General features: G+C 38.1%; 1 protein-coding gene across 2 annotated transcripts in view; it reads left to right on the forward strand.

Annotated features, from left to right (window-relative positions):
* The window catches only part of ASH1L (ASH1 like histone lysine methyltransferase), a 57,086-nt gene that overhangs the window by 535 nt on the left and 36,987 nt on the right, over positions 1-19,564 (forward strand). Inside the window, exons 1-3 of one of the 2 annotated variants that reach the window (XM_085313308.1) lie at positions 7,627-7,686; positions 11,736-11,862; positions 13,211-17,960. In XM_085313308.1, coding sequence (XP_085169434.1) covers positions 11,806-11,862; positions 13,211-17,960 — 4,807 coding nt within the window. In that variant the 5' untranslated portion in view covers positions 7,627-7,686; positions 11,736-11,805. Of the gene's footprint in view, positions 1-7,166; positions 7,687-11,735; positions 11,863-13,210; positions 17,961-19,564 lie in introns of those variants that run through there. The other variant, XM_085313307.1, reaches the window with a different exon arrangement.

Below are 19,564 nucleotides of genomic sequence, written 5' to 3' on the forward strand. Positions count from 1 at the left end.
GCTGAGCCCGGGGGGCGCCGGGGATCCGGCGCTGCGCCCCACGGTGGCGGGGGGGGGGGAGCTCACAGCCGTGCTCATGCGTTGTGCCAGGCCGCGGCGGGGGCGCGCTGTCACCTGACAGCTGGCCCCGCTGGCGCTGGAGGGGCCGGCGGGGCGCCGGGGAGTCGCTGCTCGCCGCGGCTCCCGCGTGGCGTGTCAGGAAGTTTTCTGGTGACTGGGCCGCTGTGGAAGTCTCCGCATCTCTGAAACTTTCATATCTCCGTAGGGAGATGGCGGTGGGAATACTGTGGTCCTTCCTGTATGCAAAAGGTGGTAGTGCAGGCAGAGTTGGTTGGACGGGATGACGGTGTGTAACTGGTCTCTCTGGCAGCTTGATTGTTTTACTTACTGGGATATTGGCTCATTGAGATCAGTCACTCGTAGACTGTAGTGCTTGCCTCCCCTGAAAATCATATTTCTGAAATTTTATCATCTTTGGCTTTTTCATTACGTTTAGTTTTGCAACAGGTAGTTTGGGTTTTGGTGGTTGAGCTCAACGTTTCTCAGCCTTTCCCCATCTCTTGGATCAGAAGCCAAAATGCGTTGCTGTCATTTTTTCTTTCTTGTTTGATAATCTTCTGACTTTCTAACTTCTGTTTTTTCACCCTCGTTTTGCAGTTCCTTCACCCTGTTAATTGCTTAGCTGAAATCTAGAACTAGATGGCCTCAGGACATATATTCATTCTCATGATAGTTATATGTTCTCGGGAACAAATAAGAAATCTGAGATAATAGCTTTGTAGGCTGGCTATCCAATCTTATTGGGAGACCTTCTGGGAGCAGGGAATGAAGAATAGATGTGTTGTTAAAGGAATCATCTGTGACATTGTGATCATAATATTTAAATATACGTAGTTTTCATTTTCAAGAATAATGCACTTTTTTGCATTATTTGTTGTTTAATCTGATTTTGTTTTCYTTGTGTTAGTGTAGACTGTATTTGCAAAAACAATGTTTTCCAAGAATTTGAGAGCTTATAGCTTTTTGGTGAAGCTGGAAGACTTGCGTTGCAAGAGGTCATCCTTGAGACTGTCCATGGTGCTTCTGCCTCTGTGTGAATAGGGAAGTTCCAGCAGCAGTTTAAATACATGAGTAGGAATGATCTCTAAAATCATCTGCCTGCCTACTTGAATAGTTCAAGAAGCCTTCTTAATCGAAGATTAAGAACCTCAGTAGCTTTTCTAAGCTGTATTTTTCTGTAGTATTTCTTGATTTTAAAAATAAAACTATTTCATTTTTTTGCATTCTAGCTACATTTGATTGCTACAGTTAGTCAATGGTCATCTGAAAAGCACTTGATGTTTCAGTGATAATAAACAGCAAATAATTTAGTCATGATGTACTAAAAGAAAAAAAAATTGTTATGTTCCTGAAGTTTAAACTGTCAAAGAGGATACAAAAAGCAGTTTAAACAGCACAGGGCTGAGGATTATTAATATCAATTACAATGTTGTTATGAGAGGAAAATGGACGTAGCACATATAGCTGCTGAATTATAGTGATTTTTAAATGTATGTTGTTGTAAGATGGAATACTGACCCCCTGCCTGCCCCCCACTTCCCCCTGCAAGCCATTGGCGAGAGGTAGACTTCTGCCATTGTAGACACATTTCTTCCACCCCAGTGAGGTCATGTCTTTTACCTCACAGCTTTCAAAAAAAAATTTGATACTGTGACCTAATATGATTACTTGGTGAAAGCAAAATGTGTATCTATTCCTAATTTTCCATATCACAGCCTTACCTTTTGTGCTGCATGGCTCACGTGGTACACATGACTGTCCTAGCAGTCTCTTTATTTATTTATTTTTAATAACCAAATGAATTTTCTGTGTGTTACATCAGGAATTTAGAAGAAATACTGTTTTTCTGTCATCTTTACATTACCTTTACTAGGTTGGGTAGGTATAAATAATAGAGGTCACTCCATCTAACAGAAACAATTTTATCTCTAATGAGTATCTCCATCTGTAAACATTAAAAAAAATACTTACACAGGCAATCCACAGTCTTTTAACTTCTCATTCAGTGACCTCCAGGGATCCATATTGTTTCTCAGGATAGATGATATGGAGGAATATAGATATTTTTAAATATATATATATGTGTGTGTGTGTGTATATATATATATATATATAGCATACTTTATTCTCTTTTGCAAAAGAACTTCTGGGTGGATGTAGCAGCTGTCTTCTTCAGCAAAAGAAGATAAAGATGGAAGGTTGGAGGGAAATATGGAAGGACATGCAGTTACTAGTAATGGTTTAGGACTTCAGACACACAGCTGAATTTTTTAGATGTCCCCTGGACCTGGAGCTATGGAAAGAATTGTTAATAAATCAAAGATATCATGTTGTTTCAGCGAGAATAAATTATTTTTGCAAATGAAGAATACTCAACTTCAAAATACAAAATCACAGTATGTTTACTTCAGCAAAATTAGTAACAGAAATGAAGCTTGCATAGTAAATTGGATAGAGGAAAAAATCTCATTTAATATTGCTAGTGGGGGAGGAAAAAATCATATCTCTGGGAGCTGACCACATAGGTCAGCCCCTGGCATTTATTCTGGAAAAGCAGGGGATTGGAAGAACAGAAATCATAGTGGATGATGGGCAAATAGGGCTTTGGATATGTCAACAGGGGAATAAGAATGAACAATAGAAGTTAAAACTGTGTATGGCATTAGAAAAATCATTAATGCAAACCGTTGAGTTCTAGTTAGCACATGTTGAAAGAGATGTTAAAATGCTTCCTTTGGGGGGGGGGTTTAATTTGAAGTCTGCTGAATGTAGCAGATGAGCAGCTGGAATTTCAGTATATTTTGCTTATCAGGGAAATGGTTTGGATGTGTCATGATCATAATCTGTAAGGTTATGTAGAGATCTAATACTAGATAGTTCTTTATCTAGCAAAGCTGAAGGCAGCATAAGATCCAATGAGTGAAAGTTATTTGAAAATGAGAATTGGCTCTTGGAATAGACTCCCAAGGGAAATAGCAGTTTCTTTTGTCACTCATAATCTTTAAATCAAAAATTTTGGTGCCCCTTTGGAAAGACCTGCTCTGGGTCTGCAGAGTGTCAGAAGCCTTAGAGAAATTGCTGAGCAGAATTCTTGGACTTACGTAGAATGCTACACTGTAGAATGCTACTTTAAGACCAATGTTCCGGTCTTAAAGTTATGAAGCAGTGTGGTTAAATGGCAGCACTTTAGTAAATACCTAATTGTAACCAAGGACAGTGAAGTTCCACTGCTTTAAGTTAACATCAATCTTTTTCATTGTATCAGAGGAGCATAGTGTTTTTCTTGTAAAACTCTCTTTAGTGGAAACATACAAATGTCTTTTTTTTTTTCAGGGATTAGCATCAGTGAAGTAAGTACCTTGCAAGTCCATAGTCTTATATTTTCCTAATCTGTAAGAAGCCTGTAGTATAATTAAAAACAAGACTTTACAAATTAATGGAACAAATGTGGAAAGGGATGGCAATATGTTGATTGTATTGACATATAAATATGATAATTGTGTGTCTTGAAAGTACTAAATCTTTGACCTATTCAGAGTAAATTAATTGTAAGCTTTTGTAGCTGCCACCGAAGCACAACTGTTGATATTTAGCTGCTCAGCTGCATTGTGACATCCACAATGAGATTTTAAAGCAGGAGTCCTTAGAAGAAAAGTTAAGATTCTGAGGAGTGATGACAGAGGAGCGTAAGAGTAGCACAGCAAAAGTAATGATGTTATTTAGAAAAAGAAAAACACAGAACAGTCCTCACTGTTGAAATATAAAGCAGGGTACACCTTATGTACACTTTAAAGGCAATGACAGGAAGCTTGAACTTGATGAAGTAGGGAAGAAAAAACATCACTGATACTCAAAGAGATGAGCTCTAAACAGTTCGTGGTTATGAAAATGATCAATTTGGCAGACAAATTTTCTATGAATTAGAGTGGGGTAATTGGAGAGTCAGAGAAAAGATGATTACAGTAATTGAGGCAAAATGATTATTTGGTCCAGGATTAGCATTTTTGTTGTCTATGTAGAGAGGAACTAATGGATAAATAAAATGACCTGGTACATGTTCATGAGAGCCATCAATTTTGTGACTTTGCTTCTAGGATAGTTACTAATTCTATGTTATCACAGAATAAGGTTTTAACACAGTTCTCATTTAGCCTTTAATTCTGCATGTGCATTTTGTCTTGGTCTTTCAGTTTGCAAGGTGACTGTGTGTATGTATAATAATCCTTTACTTCCTTAAAGTCTTACTACTGAGTAAGTGTGGGGCCAAATGCAGCAGTGAGGATGGTGTTGGTTTGCATACTTTACATTCAATTTGATTTTGGACTTTAAGCCTATAAATTAGTTTTTGGGGTTTTTTTGTAAGAAAATGACTGGAGAGTTGTGTCTGCCTTGGACTATACTTACTAAACTAGAGAAATAAATATTTGGGTAAATGTAGATGCAAGAGATTTGTATTGCATAATGGCCTGTAGGATTCTCTACTTTTCTTGAATTTGGATAATAAAAATTAACGCATTAGCCTAAAACTACTATACTGCTGGCCAGATTTTCTTTATATATCAGCATGTAGGAAAAAATCCCTTTTTCAGTGACATGGTATAGCCTAATGGACTGAACATTGGGCCTAGAACCAAAAAACTCTTTCATTGATTTGTTTTCTAGCCCCGTGTCATACTATATTTTTCTTTTTTCTGGCTGTAAAATGAAGATTTTTTCTAATTATCCATGATCTTCTGAAGAATATGATTTTCTATTTTTCAGGATGTTCTCAGTTGAAAAGTCATAACTGCGGATATAGATCCCTTTAAATAATATGTGCAGAATGTGTGAGAACAATTTTTTATCTGAGAATGTAACTAAAGTCACCTAGTTCTTGAATGGTTTGTATTTTGTGTTCTCAGTACCATTTCTTCTGTCCTCAGTAACCTAGGCTTCTGTCTTCCAATGTCTGTCCACTACAGTTGCCTTAGTCCTGCCAGGATCACCAGATCTCTTTGACATTCCTTATCCTTCTCCCTTTGTATACAGCACTCATGTTTACTGAGCCACCCCTAAATACCATCTCACACTGCTGTATTTCTGTTACTGCCTGGATGAGAAGCATAAGTACAATGGCTTCTGAACCTTCCATGTGCTGATGGGCTGGCGTATATGTGTGATGATCTGCCAGGAGGCCAAATGTCATAGATAATTGTTGAATTCACAGACACCTTTCCTTTCAGGGAGGATGTGAATGTAGATCTCATCTTCATCTCAGTGACTATTTTTTTTGAAATCTGTCTGTAATAAGTGCCTACATCCACCTTTGCAAAATTGTGTCAAAACTGGCTGAGAAGTTCATAATTGATGGATGGCATGCAGGATTAAGTAGTCTTATTCCTTAAAAATACAATATGTTTGCTTCTTTCCTGCTGATTGTAAGGATCTCTGCTGCAAACCTGCAAGTGACTGTTTTGGGATGGTTTGTATGGTGGATTATTTAGGAGTCTGGATTTCTGTTTAGCAGATGTGTGTGTGAAGGGAAATGAAACCCAACCGTCTGCTCTCTTTTCATCGCATTCCTTATGATTTAGTCTTAAGAACTGCATATAAGAAAAGAAAATCAGGCTGAGTTAGTTCCTGTCATGTCCTTTTCAGTCTATTGATATTTTTTGAGACTTGGTTCTCATTTATTTGCATTTAGCCCACTTTCAAGTGCTGCTTTAAAAATGAGTAAGATATTTAAAAACTTTTTGGTTTGAGTGCTCATAAAACAAATATGGCTATTTACAGAGGTGGTTCTTTTACTTCTGCTGGGATCCGTTCTGAATGGAGAGCTTTCCTCTCAAGGTGCTGCTGTGGCAAAGTGCTGCTGGAATGATTGGGTGCATCATACCTGCAGGGTAAATGGACATGGACAATATATTGCAGCAGCAGTGTCTAAAAGACCTCATACTTTTTCAGCATAGTACAAGGGTTGTGTATATCCTTGTGGCTATTGTATTTCACCAGGCATTCCTGTTCATTTTATGCATAACGTCCTTTCAGGTGTTGCTGATTTTCAGGTTCCTAATTCTGTAAATATTACTTGTCCTTTCTCTTACATCATACTCTGACCATATTAAAATTCATGTGTTACAGAAACCTATGATATGTCCTCTTTGGAAGTTAGCAGTACACCATCTTTGTATCTTCTGGAGATTGTGGTGATTTTTGTTTTCTTTCAAGTCATTGATAAAAAAATACAATGGGGTACCCAGTTTTTTTTTGTTCTTTGTTAGTTATAAACAGCAGTTTCTGGCTCTGTGCTAGTCTGTGTGCAAGCACAGGAGACAGCGTTGGTACACCATTTAAGTAGTTTACCAATCAGAGATGGTAAACCCTTCCATTAGCAAGCTGATATGAATAAGAAATTTTTGCCTTAGTTCTTATGGAAGTTAAGACAAAAAACGCTCCCTCTAATACATTATAATGTCCCTGATGATACATAGAAGCGTGGGCTTTTCTGTTCTCATGCTCCAGAAAGTACAAATTAATGTGTGGTATTTTTCTTTAGCTTTTTCTGTTCTCCCTCATCCCTGTCCTCCTCCCTGAACAGTAGAAAGTCTTAAGTAATAAGCAGCATGTTTGAGATCCAGTTTGCTCTTGGGTTAAGCTTAACTTCCCTGGTGCCTCAGAGGATAACTGCCTTGTCTCTGATTTTTGTGTGCTTTATCGTAGGTTTCATTAGCTGTGTTATTCCTTAGATGTAGTTGCTTTGCTGAATCCAGAATAAGAATGGCAGTGCTAGGAGTTGCAGGGCTCTGATTCAAGGGGGGAAAAAAAAGTTATTTCAATGATTAATATTAAAAGTTTAAATCATCATTTGAAGTGTCCTATGGATTAATTGGAAAGTATATAAGAGTGGTCACAGGCTTTTGATTTTTGGTGGGTCATTTTAAAAATGGTTTTACAAGAAATCATATTTTTATTATAGGTTAGAAGAAGGCTTGGTGTTTTGAAACCTCAATGGCATAACTGTTGCTCTAGAACTTTCTAAAATACGATTCTTTGCTTTCTAATTATTTTTAATATTTATGTTATTTCTGCTATAAAATTGAGTTTGCTTTTTTCTTTTCCTTCTACAGAGTAAAAGATGCTGGCTGCCAGTACTAGAACAGATTGTTTGTGGAACGCATCTGTGTAAATCTTCCCTAAAATTACCTGAAAGCATATATTCCGCCTGTGATGGACCCTCAGAATACTGCTATGTTAGGCTTGGGTTCTGATTCTGAAGGATTTTCTGGGAAAAGCCCCTCTGTAGCAAACATTGGTACACTGGTGGGAAAAGAAGTAGAACTAGAAAGTTGCATCCAGGAAGAAGACGACAATAAAAAGAAGATTCGGGAGGGGAACGGTACGGAGAATGGGAAGAACGAGATTCTAACTGATGCACAGCAACAGTTTTCAGTGAAAGAAACAAACTTTTCAGAGGGAAACTTGAAACTGAAGATTGGTCTTCAAGCTAAGAGAACAAAGAAGCCCCCTAAGAACCTTGAGAATTATGTGTGCCGGCCTGCTATAAAAACCAGCATCAAGCAACCAAGAAGGGCACCGAAGAGTGGGAAGATGACAGATGAGAAGAATGAACATTGTCCTTCAAAACAAGTGAGTAGTGTGTTAGCCAATTTAAACTCTGATTTGTTTAGAAGATTCTGAAATCCCTGCACAATCTTATTCTACTGTCTGTTTTCTACTCTGTAATTTTTAGTCTCCTGTGTAGAAGAAAGGATTTTTCTCTCTATTTAAATGGGACTGTGTATTTACTGTGCTTATCTCTATAGTATCCGATTTTCTTTTTTAATTGTTAGAACCATCTTTTTACTGTGTCTTAACTAACATTCTGTTAATAAAAGTATTAGGTAGTGCCTTAAAGACAAAAAATTTATCACTAGATATGATAGAAAACAGACCAATGATAAGCTGCATACCATGGCAATGGAATGAAAAATGTGCCAGGTATTTTCCAAGTGTAAGGGGATAGCCCTGCCCTTGAAGATGTCTTATTTTATGATATGCATGATGTGTGACAAGTAAGAGCAGCTAGTACAGATAGGGAAAATAGAATAAATGGAAGAAACCTTCTTCTTTTGCCTGGTATTTCTTAAGGATCTTCAAAGAGACAAAATACATTTACACTTAAAGAACAAGTATGCTATATGTTAAGGGTGATGACTAAAATTACTTTTTCCAGATTCTACCTTTTGAGCTTTTTTTTTCTCTAATATCAGCAAAAAGGATTTTTACTTAGCCTGTTGAACAAAGAAATTTGCAAGTAAGTGGTTCATTGTGTAACCTTAAACTGTAGCTGAGGCCTCTTTAACATGCTTACAGTTTCTTATGCTTTCTCCAGCTTCATTGTGAAAAAAAAATTGGAAAGGTAGATTGCTGTTTGTCATGATAATGCTAACTTTTTTTTTTTTTTTTTTTTTTAAACAACGGTGTATGGGTTACTATGAGTTAAGTGTTAAGACAATCTGGAATATCAGTTCCTTGATGTCTTCTGATGTCTGATTTGAGATACTAATACTTGCAGTTAACACTCTTACTAGCAAGGTCTTCAGATATTAAGTATGAAAACCTTCACATTGCATCAAGAAATCATGCCCAGGGAATTTTTACCAGAGAGAATAATTAATACTGGAACTCAGATGGTGACAACATGGTTTCTTCATCATTTGACAGGAGGGACTGAGAAATTAAATGGAAATTTAGCACTTGCAGTACACTCAGTTAACCACTTAGAGAAAAAGAGAGGTCATGGGAATACTCTCTTGTGAATGTCAGTATAGAAATTGAAATATTAGAATAACACTTTGTACTCCCATATCCTGATTATTATGCTTCTATATTAAGCTTACCACTGAAAAGACTCTTAAAACTTGGGCAATATCTTCAGTTTTATCAATAGAGGGTTTATTTCCATTCTCAAAGATGAATAGGTTAATTGAAATTGGTACATCTTATACTTACAGTTTGTTTTCTAGAACCATGTAGGCAATGAAGTTCTCTTTTCTGAAGAGAAAATCACAGAACAGAGAGACCTAGAAATGGCTAAGTTTCACAGGTATTTAGAGAAACAAAATTAGAAATGACTGTAGTAGCAAAACAGTATTGAATTTGCTCTTTGACACTGAATGTGAAATTGGTATTTCCTTTTTTTCTTTTTTCCTTTTTTTTCCTCCCATTTCCCCCCTCCCATCCCTGAAGTGTGTCCAGACAGACTGACATTACTGCATGGCCTGTGTGCATCTTCCTAAACTTGAAAGAGTGAGCCTGATACATAAATACAAACTCTAGTTCTCTTAGTTTTAGCACCGGATTTGTATGAGTGTTTTACCTGTGCATACATGGTAAATGCAGCTAATAGCATAGCAGAGTTGCACTACTGAAGTTTTAGAAAGTATGGCAAGAAGTAATAGTGACAGTCTCTGCTGTAATTCTAAAATATTCATAGTAAAACAGTGAAGCAAGATGGAACATGCCCTTTTGCTCCATCTCCTTATTTCTTTGTAAAACTGCTGAGTGCAGATACTCTGTAGTTCTTTCTGTTGCCCTTGGTTATGTAGGCGAGTACTGCAGGAAAGTCCACTGATGAAATCACAGCCACTGATTGAAAATTTTCAAGCAAAAAAAGTACCAAAGCTTAAAGAAATCTCAATTTTTATTTTTAGCCACATCAAGAAGAATAGCATGCTGGAACATTTTCTGTGGGTCCTGGGGCGTGAGTTTCTTGTCTTGAGCTAGTTGCACAGTCATATTTTTCCTGGTAGTTAACTAAAGCTTGCTTTGAGAAAAAATTTACAGGTCTTAAGTGTTGAAGAATTAACACCAGAGATGCTTCCACCTGTTACTTTGGGAACTTACGTGGAACATATTTATACTGCAACTGCATAAACATTATGAAATTTCTTTGATTCTTCAGAATGCTCATAGCCAGTGTGGACTAAGGGATATGTTTTTAAAGTATTTGCCCTTTATTATTTTAGCTGTGAAAGAACAACAGCTAAAATGATAAGGGGTAAATACTTTAAAAATGTATCCCTTGCTAAGTTTCCAGGCAAAGTAAGAAAGAGAGAAAGTGTGTCATAACTGTACTATGCTTTTGAAAAAATACATGCGAAGATCTATTTAAAAAGAAATCCATACTGTTACATAATTTTAAAATGAAATATTTGCTACAAGTTCTCAGCAGATTCACTTGATAGTTTGAGCTTGAACTATTTTCATCACATCATGAAAGTTAGAAACCTAAGAAAATGAGAATAAAATCTCCTTAGATTTGTCATGATGGTTTCATGGCAAATACGTTGGCCAACAAAAATACTTGATTTGTCAGTGAAATACGACAGCTGCTGTTGATGGAGGTTTAAAAGAAAAAAGTCTGAGATTATGCTGTAGTGTAATAATAAATGACCTTTTCAGAAGTAAAGGCAACTTTTGCTATTGTCTTCTGTGATGTTTCTAGAATGATTGATTATAACCTGTTAATAGTTATATCAAAGTAACTTGGAATTTTTATTCCTCAAATTAATGATGTAAGTCTGTAAGTGTACTTCCACATAAGAGATTTAAAATTTTAAATCCAGATTGGTACAAAATTAACAATAATACCAGATTTATTAAAATGTATATATTTTCTGTAATTACTTTGGGGGGACTCTTTGAGTTGTTTTATACCAAACAGTTACAGTTAAAGTTTGCACAGGAATGAATGTTCTAGGTTTTAATGGACAGGATGATTTTTAATGTAGTGTAATCTAGACCTGTTTATAACGGCTTTGAACTTAGCTGAAGACTACTGTCTGAAAGTCAGAGTAATGTATATAGGTCCAGAACTTATAATTGACAATGTGGGTAATCCGAGAAAAATTATTTCAGACTTTTATGTGGCACAGTTAACATGGATTGCAACATACAGGTATCAGTGAAGAAGCTTGAAACGTACACTTCTCCTCAGACATACTAGGTGAGCTAGATGGATGAAACACCTAGGAGACGTGGTAGATGATGTAGGGTGTTTTTTTTCAGAGAATGATTTGTTAGTACTCCTCACTAAATCATTTCTGCATTAAAATCCAACTTTATGCTTTCTCTAATATAAAGCTGTGTATTTGTTCAAAACAAACAGCAAAGTAGGGCTCTCTAGTCCATTGAACTGCAACAAGAGAAAAGTGCAATGCTAAATGAGTTGCATGTGTGCCAGCTTAAAGTAGCACAAACAAAATGAAAGCAAAACTGGATGTGCGTTTGTAGAGTTGTGTGTGAACATGGCCAAACAGACCATTGAAGCTTTGAAGTGCTACATTCATTGAAAGTACTCTGTACTATGTTTTGGACTTAAGATCACTCCTTTCCATATAATGGAGTGCATGTTTCACAATAAAAGTCATTTCAAGAATGAGTGGCACCTTTTTTTTGTCTCCAGCGCTCTAGGACATACCATGGGTGCTCCCCTAGCTGTTTTGGGAGTAGGAGGGTGGCTGGGGGGAAGTTCCTGAAATATGAATCTCCAGCATAATTTACATAAGATTGCAGCTGCCATGGAAAAGCTGGGCTAAATGCCAAACTGTTCTCCATACACCACAGTCTCTCTTGCACCACAGTTTTAAAGCAAGTAACTAATATGACCTGCGGGTTTCGTTCTTCTGCTGCAGCCAGGTTTGGAGACATGTGACCCCAACCAGTGCTCCTGGCCTCCGTCCCCGAAGAAGAGAACTTTGATCGATGACATATCACTGTTTTGTGAAATCTTGTTTACTTTTCGGAAACACTTTTGGGCAGGTAGGGCAGTGACCAAAATGGCCAGTGAAATTTAGCTTCTGGTGCATCAGGGTTTTAGGCATTGATACAGTCAKCTGGAATGGTTGACTTGCAGGTTTGGAAGCATGTCATAGGTCATGCTGATCAGCAGTTTCCACTTAAGTGCCAGGCACGTATGTGGGCAGAAAGAAACCTCTTTCCTCTGCTCCACTCTGCCTCTTGCTGCAGTGCTGCAGAGAGGCCATAGGTCAGGGTCTGGAGTGCCTATTTATGTGCCGAAGAGGCTCTGGCAGTTCAGGCAGCACATGCTACTGAAGCAGCTTCTTCACATCTAGGAAATTATGTCAGAGTGAATCCAACTTGCAGTCTGCTGTTTAAATCATGCTGGTGTAGCATACTCAGCAAATACTTTGTTCTTGAGCAGTGCTGAAGTTTGCTGTCTATCAAATAATTTCAAATTAATCCCAAGTTGCATCTTTATTCAGCATAATTGAGTATTCACCAACCATAGTTACATTTTTTGTAAAACACATAATGCTGATTGTAATTAATTACATGAAGTGCTATGCCCTGTCGCCTTTGCACAGGGCTGAAAAAGTAGGCAATAATGTCTTTCACTCTTAATAGTCTAACACTTACTACAGTACATGCCATAAGGTTTTCAAGCTCTGTGCATATGTTGTTATTTCATAAAGAATGAGTCTTGCATTCACTCCAACCAGGGGCTAAGAATGGGTCCTATGCATGTCAAAGATGGAATTTGTATATAGAATTAATGTCCTTCCAAAAGAAAAGCTTAATTTATTGGGGTAATAGGTATTGCTTTTTTTAAGTTCTATTTACTCTTCGTTGCTGTTGTACAAGCAACAAAATAGTTTGACTTACTTCAGTACAATCAGTAGTCTGTTTTCGGGAGTACCCCTTATTACAGTGGTTGAGAGTTGTGGGACAAGATTGAGAAACATTGATAGAACTGTGCATAGACAAGTTCACAAAATGCCAGCCCCTGCAGTGCCCAGCTCAGTTGATTTCCAGTAGTAAGTGAAGCCTTCAAGTGCTGTCATGCTACAGTTAGCTCAGTGCATTATTGTTCATTATTTTTTAAAATGTTTTTAATTGGGGGCCAGATTAAATGGTTTACATTGGGGATTGGGAGTGAGAGCAGGATTTTTTTACCATTAAAAAAATACTTAATAAGTCCACTGGAATATATTTGCTTTAAAATTATCAGGTTCTTGCAGTGTGTGTTTATATAGGTACCTTATTATCAAAAGCAGGTGTAACAATATCAATGTGAGAAGATACTGTGTTATTCAGACATAATTCTATGCTCTATTCCTAAATATTTTTCCTTTTTATTAACTTCTAGGACCCTTCAAAGTTTTACAAGAAAGCTGGAGAAATTGCAACAGTTGAATTCCATGTGGAAGAGGATGTACAAGTAGAAACAAATCCCTTAACTAAGAAACTTTCTCCCCTGCAGTCTGAAATGACAGATTATGTAAGGTCATCTCCTCCAGCTCTTATCAGTAGCCATAATTCTGACTTAAAGGATAGAGCACAGATTAATGGAGCAACAACTGTAACAGAAAAATTGGCTCAACTCATTGCAACTTGTCCTCCTTCAAAGTCTTCCAAAACAAAGCAGAAGAAGACAGGAAGTGGAACTGCAGCTGGTTTGGTTAAAGACTCTGGGAAGAAGCTACCAGGAACCATAACTGCAAGTGGATTAGTTAATAAAGATTTGGTAAAGAAATTGCCAGGATCAGTTATTGCCGTTGGGCTAGTTAACAAGGACTCAGGGAAGAAGCCATTGGGGATTGGTAGTGCAGCCATATTGGTTAACAAAGACTCTGGGAAGAGGCCACAAGGGATTGGCCCATTAATTGGATTGGTTAACAAGGACTCTGGAAAGAGGCCACCAGGGATCAGCACTCCAACAGGAATAGTTAACAAGGATTCTGGAAAGAAGCAGCCAGTGACTAGCTCTGCAGTTGGATTAATCAGCAAAGATTTTGGGAGGAAACAGCCTGGGATCAGCACTCCAGCCGGATTGACTAATAAGGAGTCTGTAAAGAAACCAGTAGGGATTGGCACTCCAGCAGGATTGATCAGCAGAGATGCTGGGAAGAAGTTGCTGAGCATTAACAGTCCTACAGGACTGATTAACAAGGATTCTGGTAGGAAGATGGCAGGGACTGGCAGTACAACAGTTCTGACTAACAAAGACTCCGGAAGGAAGACACCGGGGACTGGCACGCCAATGGGACCAGTTAACAAGGACTCTGGGAGAAAGGTGCCAGGGATTAGCAGTCCAGTGGGATTGGTAAACAAGGATGCTGGGAAGAAGCCAACAGGAATCAGCACTCCAGTCGGTTTGGTTAACAAGGACTCTGGAACTCTGAAAGCAGACTCAATTATGCCTGCCTCGGAGCCCTTTAAGCTTCCTTGTAATTCAAACCTCAGTGGCCTTGAAAGCCATGAGACTACAGATTTACTGAAAGACAATACTACCAGCAAAACATTTGAGAAGCATACTGTAAGACAGAATAAAGAAAGTATCTTGGAAAAATTTTCAATTCGGAAAGATATTGCTGATGTAGGCAAAGAGATATTTAAGGAGGGAACATGCATTCCACAGGATGGTTACTCAACCAGTGAAAAAGGGATTTATGAAACATCTAAGCATGAAAAGCAGCCTCCAGTATATTGCACTTCACCAGACTTCAGGACTGGAGGTGCTTCAGACGTATCTACGGCAAAGTCCCCATTTAGTGCAGTTGGAGAGGGAAATCTTCCATCACCTTCACCCACAGTGTCTGTTACCACTTTAAACAGGAACCTCTCAACAACATCTTCACAGTTAGCGTCAAATTCTCTGCATTTAAGTTCCACAGCAGATCTCTTAGAAGGTATTTCAGATCAGATTGGCAAAACTCAGTTTTCTTCTGACAGTACCCTTCTGAATATAAATAGAACATTAAACCATACTCTGAGCACTGATTTTAAAGGTGCTGATAAAGATTTAAATGATTCAAAAGCTACTCATGTGGAAACCTCAAGAACTAGTTCCTCTATAGGAAAAAAAACCATTTTGGCAGCTGAAACAAGCATTCATGCTACTGTCACCCCTTCAGTGGTTAGTTTTACAAGCTTGTTTAGTAGCAAGCAGTTCCTAAAGATTGGTGCAATAACTGCGTCAGATAAATCCTGCCAAGGAACTAAAAATCTGAGCACCAGTCAGCAGTCAAAACCTTTAAAGAAAAGAAAAGGAAGGAAACCAAGATGGACTAAAGTGGTGTCAAGAAGCACATGTCGACCTCCGAAGGGTCTAGAGCTAGAAAGGTCAGAGCTTTTTAAAAACATTTCATACAGTGCACTATCAAACAGCAATTTGGAACAGGCCAAATTTTTGAAAAACATAGGATCATCTTCATTTGTGGAGCATGAGTTTGTCAAACATCAGTTGCCAAAACTAAACGAGGCTAGTGGGCAGTCTCTTGCACTGTTAACTGAGACTGACAAACAGACTCAGAAGTTTTATAGTACTCACAAACAACCCTCTAGTTTGTGTATGTCAGATGATTTCTTATCTGACATGTATAAACCCAAAAGAGGAAGACCTAAATCAAAGGAGATGCCGGAGCTTGAAGGTCCACCCAAAAGAACTCTAAAAATCCCAGCATCAAAGGTCTTCTCAGTGCAGTCAAAGGAAGAGCAAGAACCACCAGTTTTGCAGCCTGAGGTAGAAATTCCCTCCCTAAAACAGAGCCTATCAGGACAAACTTTTCCTAAAAAGAGAGGGAGACCTAAAAGACAAATGCGGTCATCAATTAAAATGAAGCCACCTATTCTTTCTGTGGCACCTTTTGTTGCAACAGATAATTCAAACAAGATAGAGTCTGAAAGTGATCAACATCGAAGTGGGGATTTTTTTGAGAGAAAGGACCAGCTACGAGGGCCAGAAGWAGTCCAAAAAACTAATATTTGTAGCATGACTGATCTGGAAGTAGACTCAGACAGAAAAGTTGCCAAGAGAAATAATGGACAGTTAATGAAAACAATTATCCGAAAAATAAATAAAATGAAAACTTTGAAGCGAAAGAAACTTCTGAATCAAATTCTTTCTAGTACAGTGGAACCAAATAACAAAGGGAAAGTGCAATCTAAACTCCACAATACAGTGTCAACTCTTGCTGCCACATTTGGTTCAAAATTAGGCCAGCAGATAAATGTCAGCAAGAAAGGAACCATTTACATAGGAAAAAGGAGAGGAAGGAAACCTAAAGCTGTCCTAAATGGTATTTTAACTAGTAATTCAGCTAGTTTGACTGTTCTTGAGAAGTCTGCTCAACAAACTCCTGGGACATCATTAGGACAAGTACTTCCCCATTTGCTGCCTACAACAGCTAATAATTCAGAGATTCTTCCCTCCCCAGTTTGCTCTCAGTCTTCTGCAGTGAGTGGGGGACAGAGCCCTGTCAGCAGTGATGCAGGATTTATTGAGCCCAGCTCAGTGCCGTATTTACACATACACTCCAGACAAGGAAGTGTTGTTCAGACACTTGCAATGAAAAAAGCTTCTAAAGGAAGGAGGAGATTATCTCCACCTACGTTGTTGCCAAACTCTCCTTCTCATTTGAGTGAGCTGACGTCGCTGAAGGAAGCCACTCCTTCGCCTGTCAGTGAGTCTCACAGCGATGAGACAATTCCTAGTGACAGTGGAATAGGAACAGATAACAATAGTACTTCAGATCGAGCAGAGAAGTTTTGTGGGCAGAAGAAGAAAAGGCATTCATTTGATCATGTTTCCCTTATTCCACCTGAAACTTCCACTGTTTTAAGTAATCTAAAAGAAAAACATAAACACAAATGTAAGCGCCGAAGTCATGATTACCTTAGTTATGACAAAATGAAAAGACAGAAGCGAAAAAGGAAAAAGAAGTATCCTCAGCTTCGAGGTAGGCAGGATCCAGATTTCCTTGCTGAATTAGAAGAATTAATAAGTCGATTAAGTGAGATTAGAATAACCCATAGAAGTCATCATTTTATACCCCGAGATTTACTGCCTACCATTTTTAGGATAAATTTCAATAGTTTCTATACTCATCCTACTTTTCCTTTAGATCCTTTGCACTACATTAGAAAACCTGATTTAAAGAAAAAGAGAGGCAGGCCTCCAAAAATGCGGGAGGCTATGGCAGAAATGCCTTTTATGCACAGTCTCAGTTTTCCTCTTTCCGGTACTGGATTCTATCCCTCTTATGGCATGCCTTATTCTCCTTCTCCCCTTGCAGCTGCTCCCATAGGCTTAGGTTATTATGGAAGGTACCCTCCAGCTCTTTATCCTCCCCCACCTTCTCCTTCTTTTACTACCCCACTGCCACCACCTTCCTACATGCATACAGGCCATTTGCTTCTCAATCCTGCCAAATACCACAAGAAGAAGCATAAACTTCTACGTCAGGAGGCATTCCTCACAACGAGTAGGACTCCACTCTTGTCAATGAGCACATACCCCAGTGTTCCACCTGAAATGGCTTATGGCTGGATGCTGGAACATAAGCATCGACATCGCCATAAACACAGAGAACATCGTTCTTCTGAACAGCCACAGGTTTCCATGGACACTATAACAGCTAATAGCTCTTCTAGAACAGTTCTGGAGTCCTTGAAGCGCTACAGGTTTGGGAAGGAGGCTGTTGGTGAAAGATACAAACATAAAGAGAAACACCGATGCCATATGTCTTGTCCACACCTGTCACCATCAAAGGGTTTGCTAAGCAGAGATGAACAGTGGGTCAGGAGAGAGCCTTTGGAGTCAAATTCATTAGCACTGGGACTGCAGACACCATTACAGATAGACTGTTCGGAAAACTCCCCGGGTCTGTCTCTGGGAGGATTTACTCCCAGCTCTGAGCCAAGTAGCAGTGATGAACATACAAATCTTTTCACAAGTGCAATAGGCAACTGCAGAGTCACCAACTCTACCAGTACCAATGGACGTAAAAAACTAACCGACAGTCCCGGACTCTTCAGTGCACAGGATACTTCACTAAATCGACCTGTCAGAAAGGAACCATTGCCTTCCATTGAAAAGGCACTACAGCCACTGCCAGGTAGGGGAACTTTAGCTGTATGCACTTTCATATGGGTCTTGCTATTTTATGTTAAACCAAACATACTATATAGAAGACTAGCAAAAAATAACTTCGTTTTTGTAGCAATTTTTCAGTGTTGAATTTCACTGCTACTCTTGCTTTCAGTCGAGAATTTCTGTTCTGTGTAGCATTCAGTACAGACTAATACGGTATCTACTAGGCACCCACTTACGAGATTACATAAGTACCTCTTTCCACAGGATTTGCCTTATACTAAGGATGATTTTTATTAAAAGATCTAACTTTTTAAATTTTAACTTTCTGCAGAAAACATGAGTTAAAATTTCTCATTTTTTTATATTATACGTTAATCTTCCTGTTTATTTTGAACTTTGATTGACTGGTTTGGGCTAGCAATTAGTACTAGTATTGTGAATAACTTTCCTTCCACTTAAGAAAAAGTTTTCTTTTTATTTCATAATTCCATTTTAGATATTTCAATAATCATTACTATACTGTAGCTTTGACCCTGATTTGGGGCCTCTAGGCAGTACTTTAAAGAAGAAACTTTGTTTTGTAAATTATTACTTTATGCATAATTGGGAAACTTGTAGCCTCAAGCAAAGTTGAAACAGAGCTATCTGAGACTGTAAAGACAGCAAGTCATGACTGTACTCTTGGAGAATTGTTGTTAAAGGAAAAGACCTTTGCTCTGAAACTTTAAACTTTTTTCATTTACATGGTATTAAGAAAAGAAGACTCAAGATTAGGACTTAATTTCAAACTAATATAGTGCCCAGGTGTTATACATTGCTTTTCTTACTAACCTAAATGTCACTGCAGATAGCACTTTATTATTGCAGATGTTTTCACATTTCTACCCATTTCTGTCTTAAAATTGCCATAGACGTGTTAGTGACATTGCATAACAAAGATAACTTGCAAAAGAGAAAGTATGGCTTTTGCTCTTATTGGCTTATTTATGATATATAAAGGAAGCCTGATAGTTTCTCCTTCCTTCTTCTGATCCTTACTTACCCTCCCCTTGAAATTTAAATCCCCTGAAAACATTTGTGATTAATATTTCACAGGCCAAGAGCCAGGAAAACAACTAGCTATCAATAAGGAGTAATATCTCCTCACATTCCTTACTCTGATCTTCCTCTGTCTCCTGTAATAGTGCCCCCTACCATCCCTTCTCTGACTGCAGTGCCTTGTGTACATGGGCAGGTTGTTTAGTTTTGTTTTAACATTTGAGCAGGGGGGTTGTTTTGCATGTTTGCTTCAAGGGCAGTTGGAAATGGCTGGATTCTTTCCCAGTAATGATAAGAATTACCTCTGGTGTTGAGTGGACTGTTACCTTGCAATAATTAGATTAGAATTCAGATTCTTGATATATTTTGGTTTTAGTTTAAAACATATTTAAATAATTACTCTTTTTTGAAAGCAAATATTTTTGTATTGTGATCCAATTTGAGGAAAATAAAATGCACCTAGATACAATGTTGATAGAAAAACATACCCATATAATTTTGTTATTTCTAAATCTGTACTTCATATCTCTAAAACTACTGGGGGAGTGTCAGGAGAAAACAATGAAGCTGTAAGATTGCTTCCCTTGC

Source organism: Rhea americana, unplaced genomic scaffold (genome assembly GCF_003343005.1).
Source record: "Rhea americana isolate MKP2758 unplaced genomic scaffold, rheAme1 scaffold_382, whole genome shotgun sequence".
Classification (NCBI taxonomy): Eukaryota; Metazoa; Chordata; class Aves; order Rheiformes; family Rheidae; genus Rhea; species Rhea americana.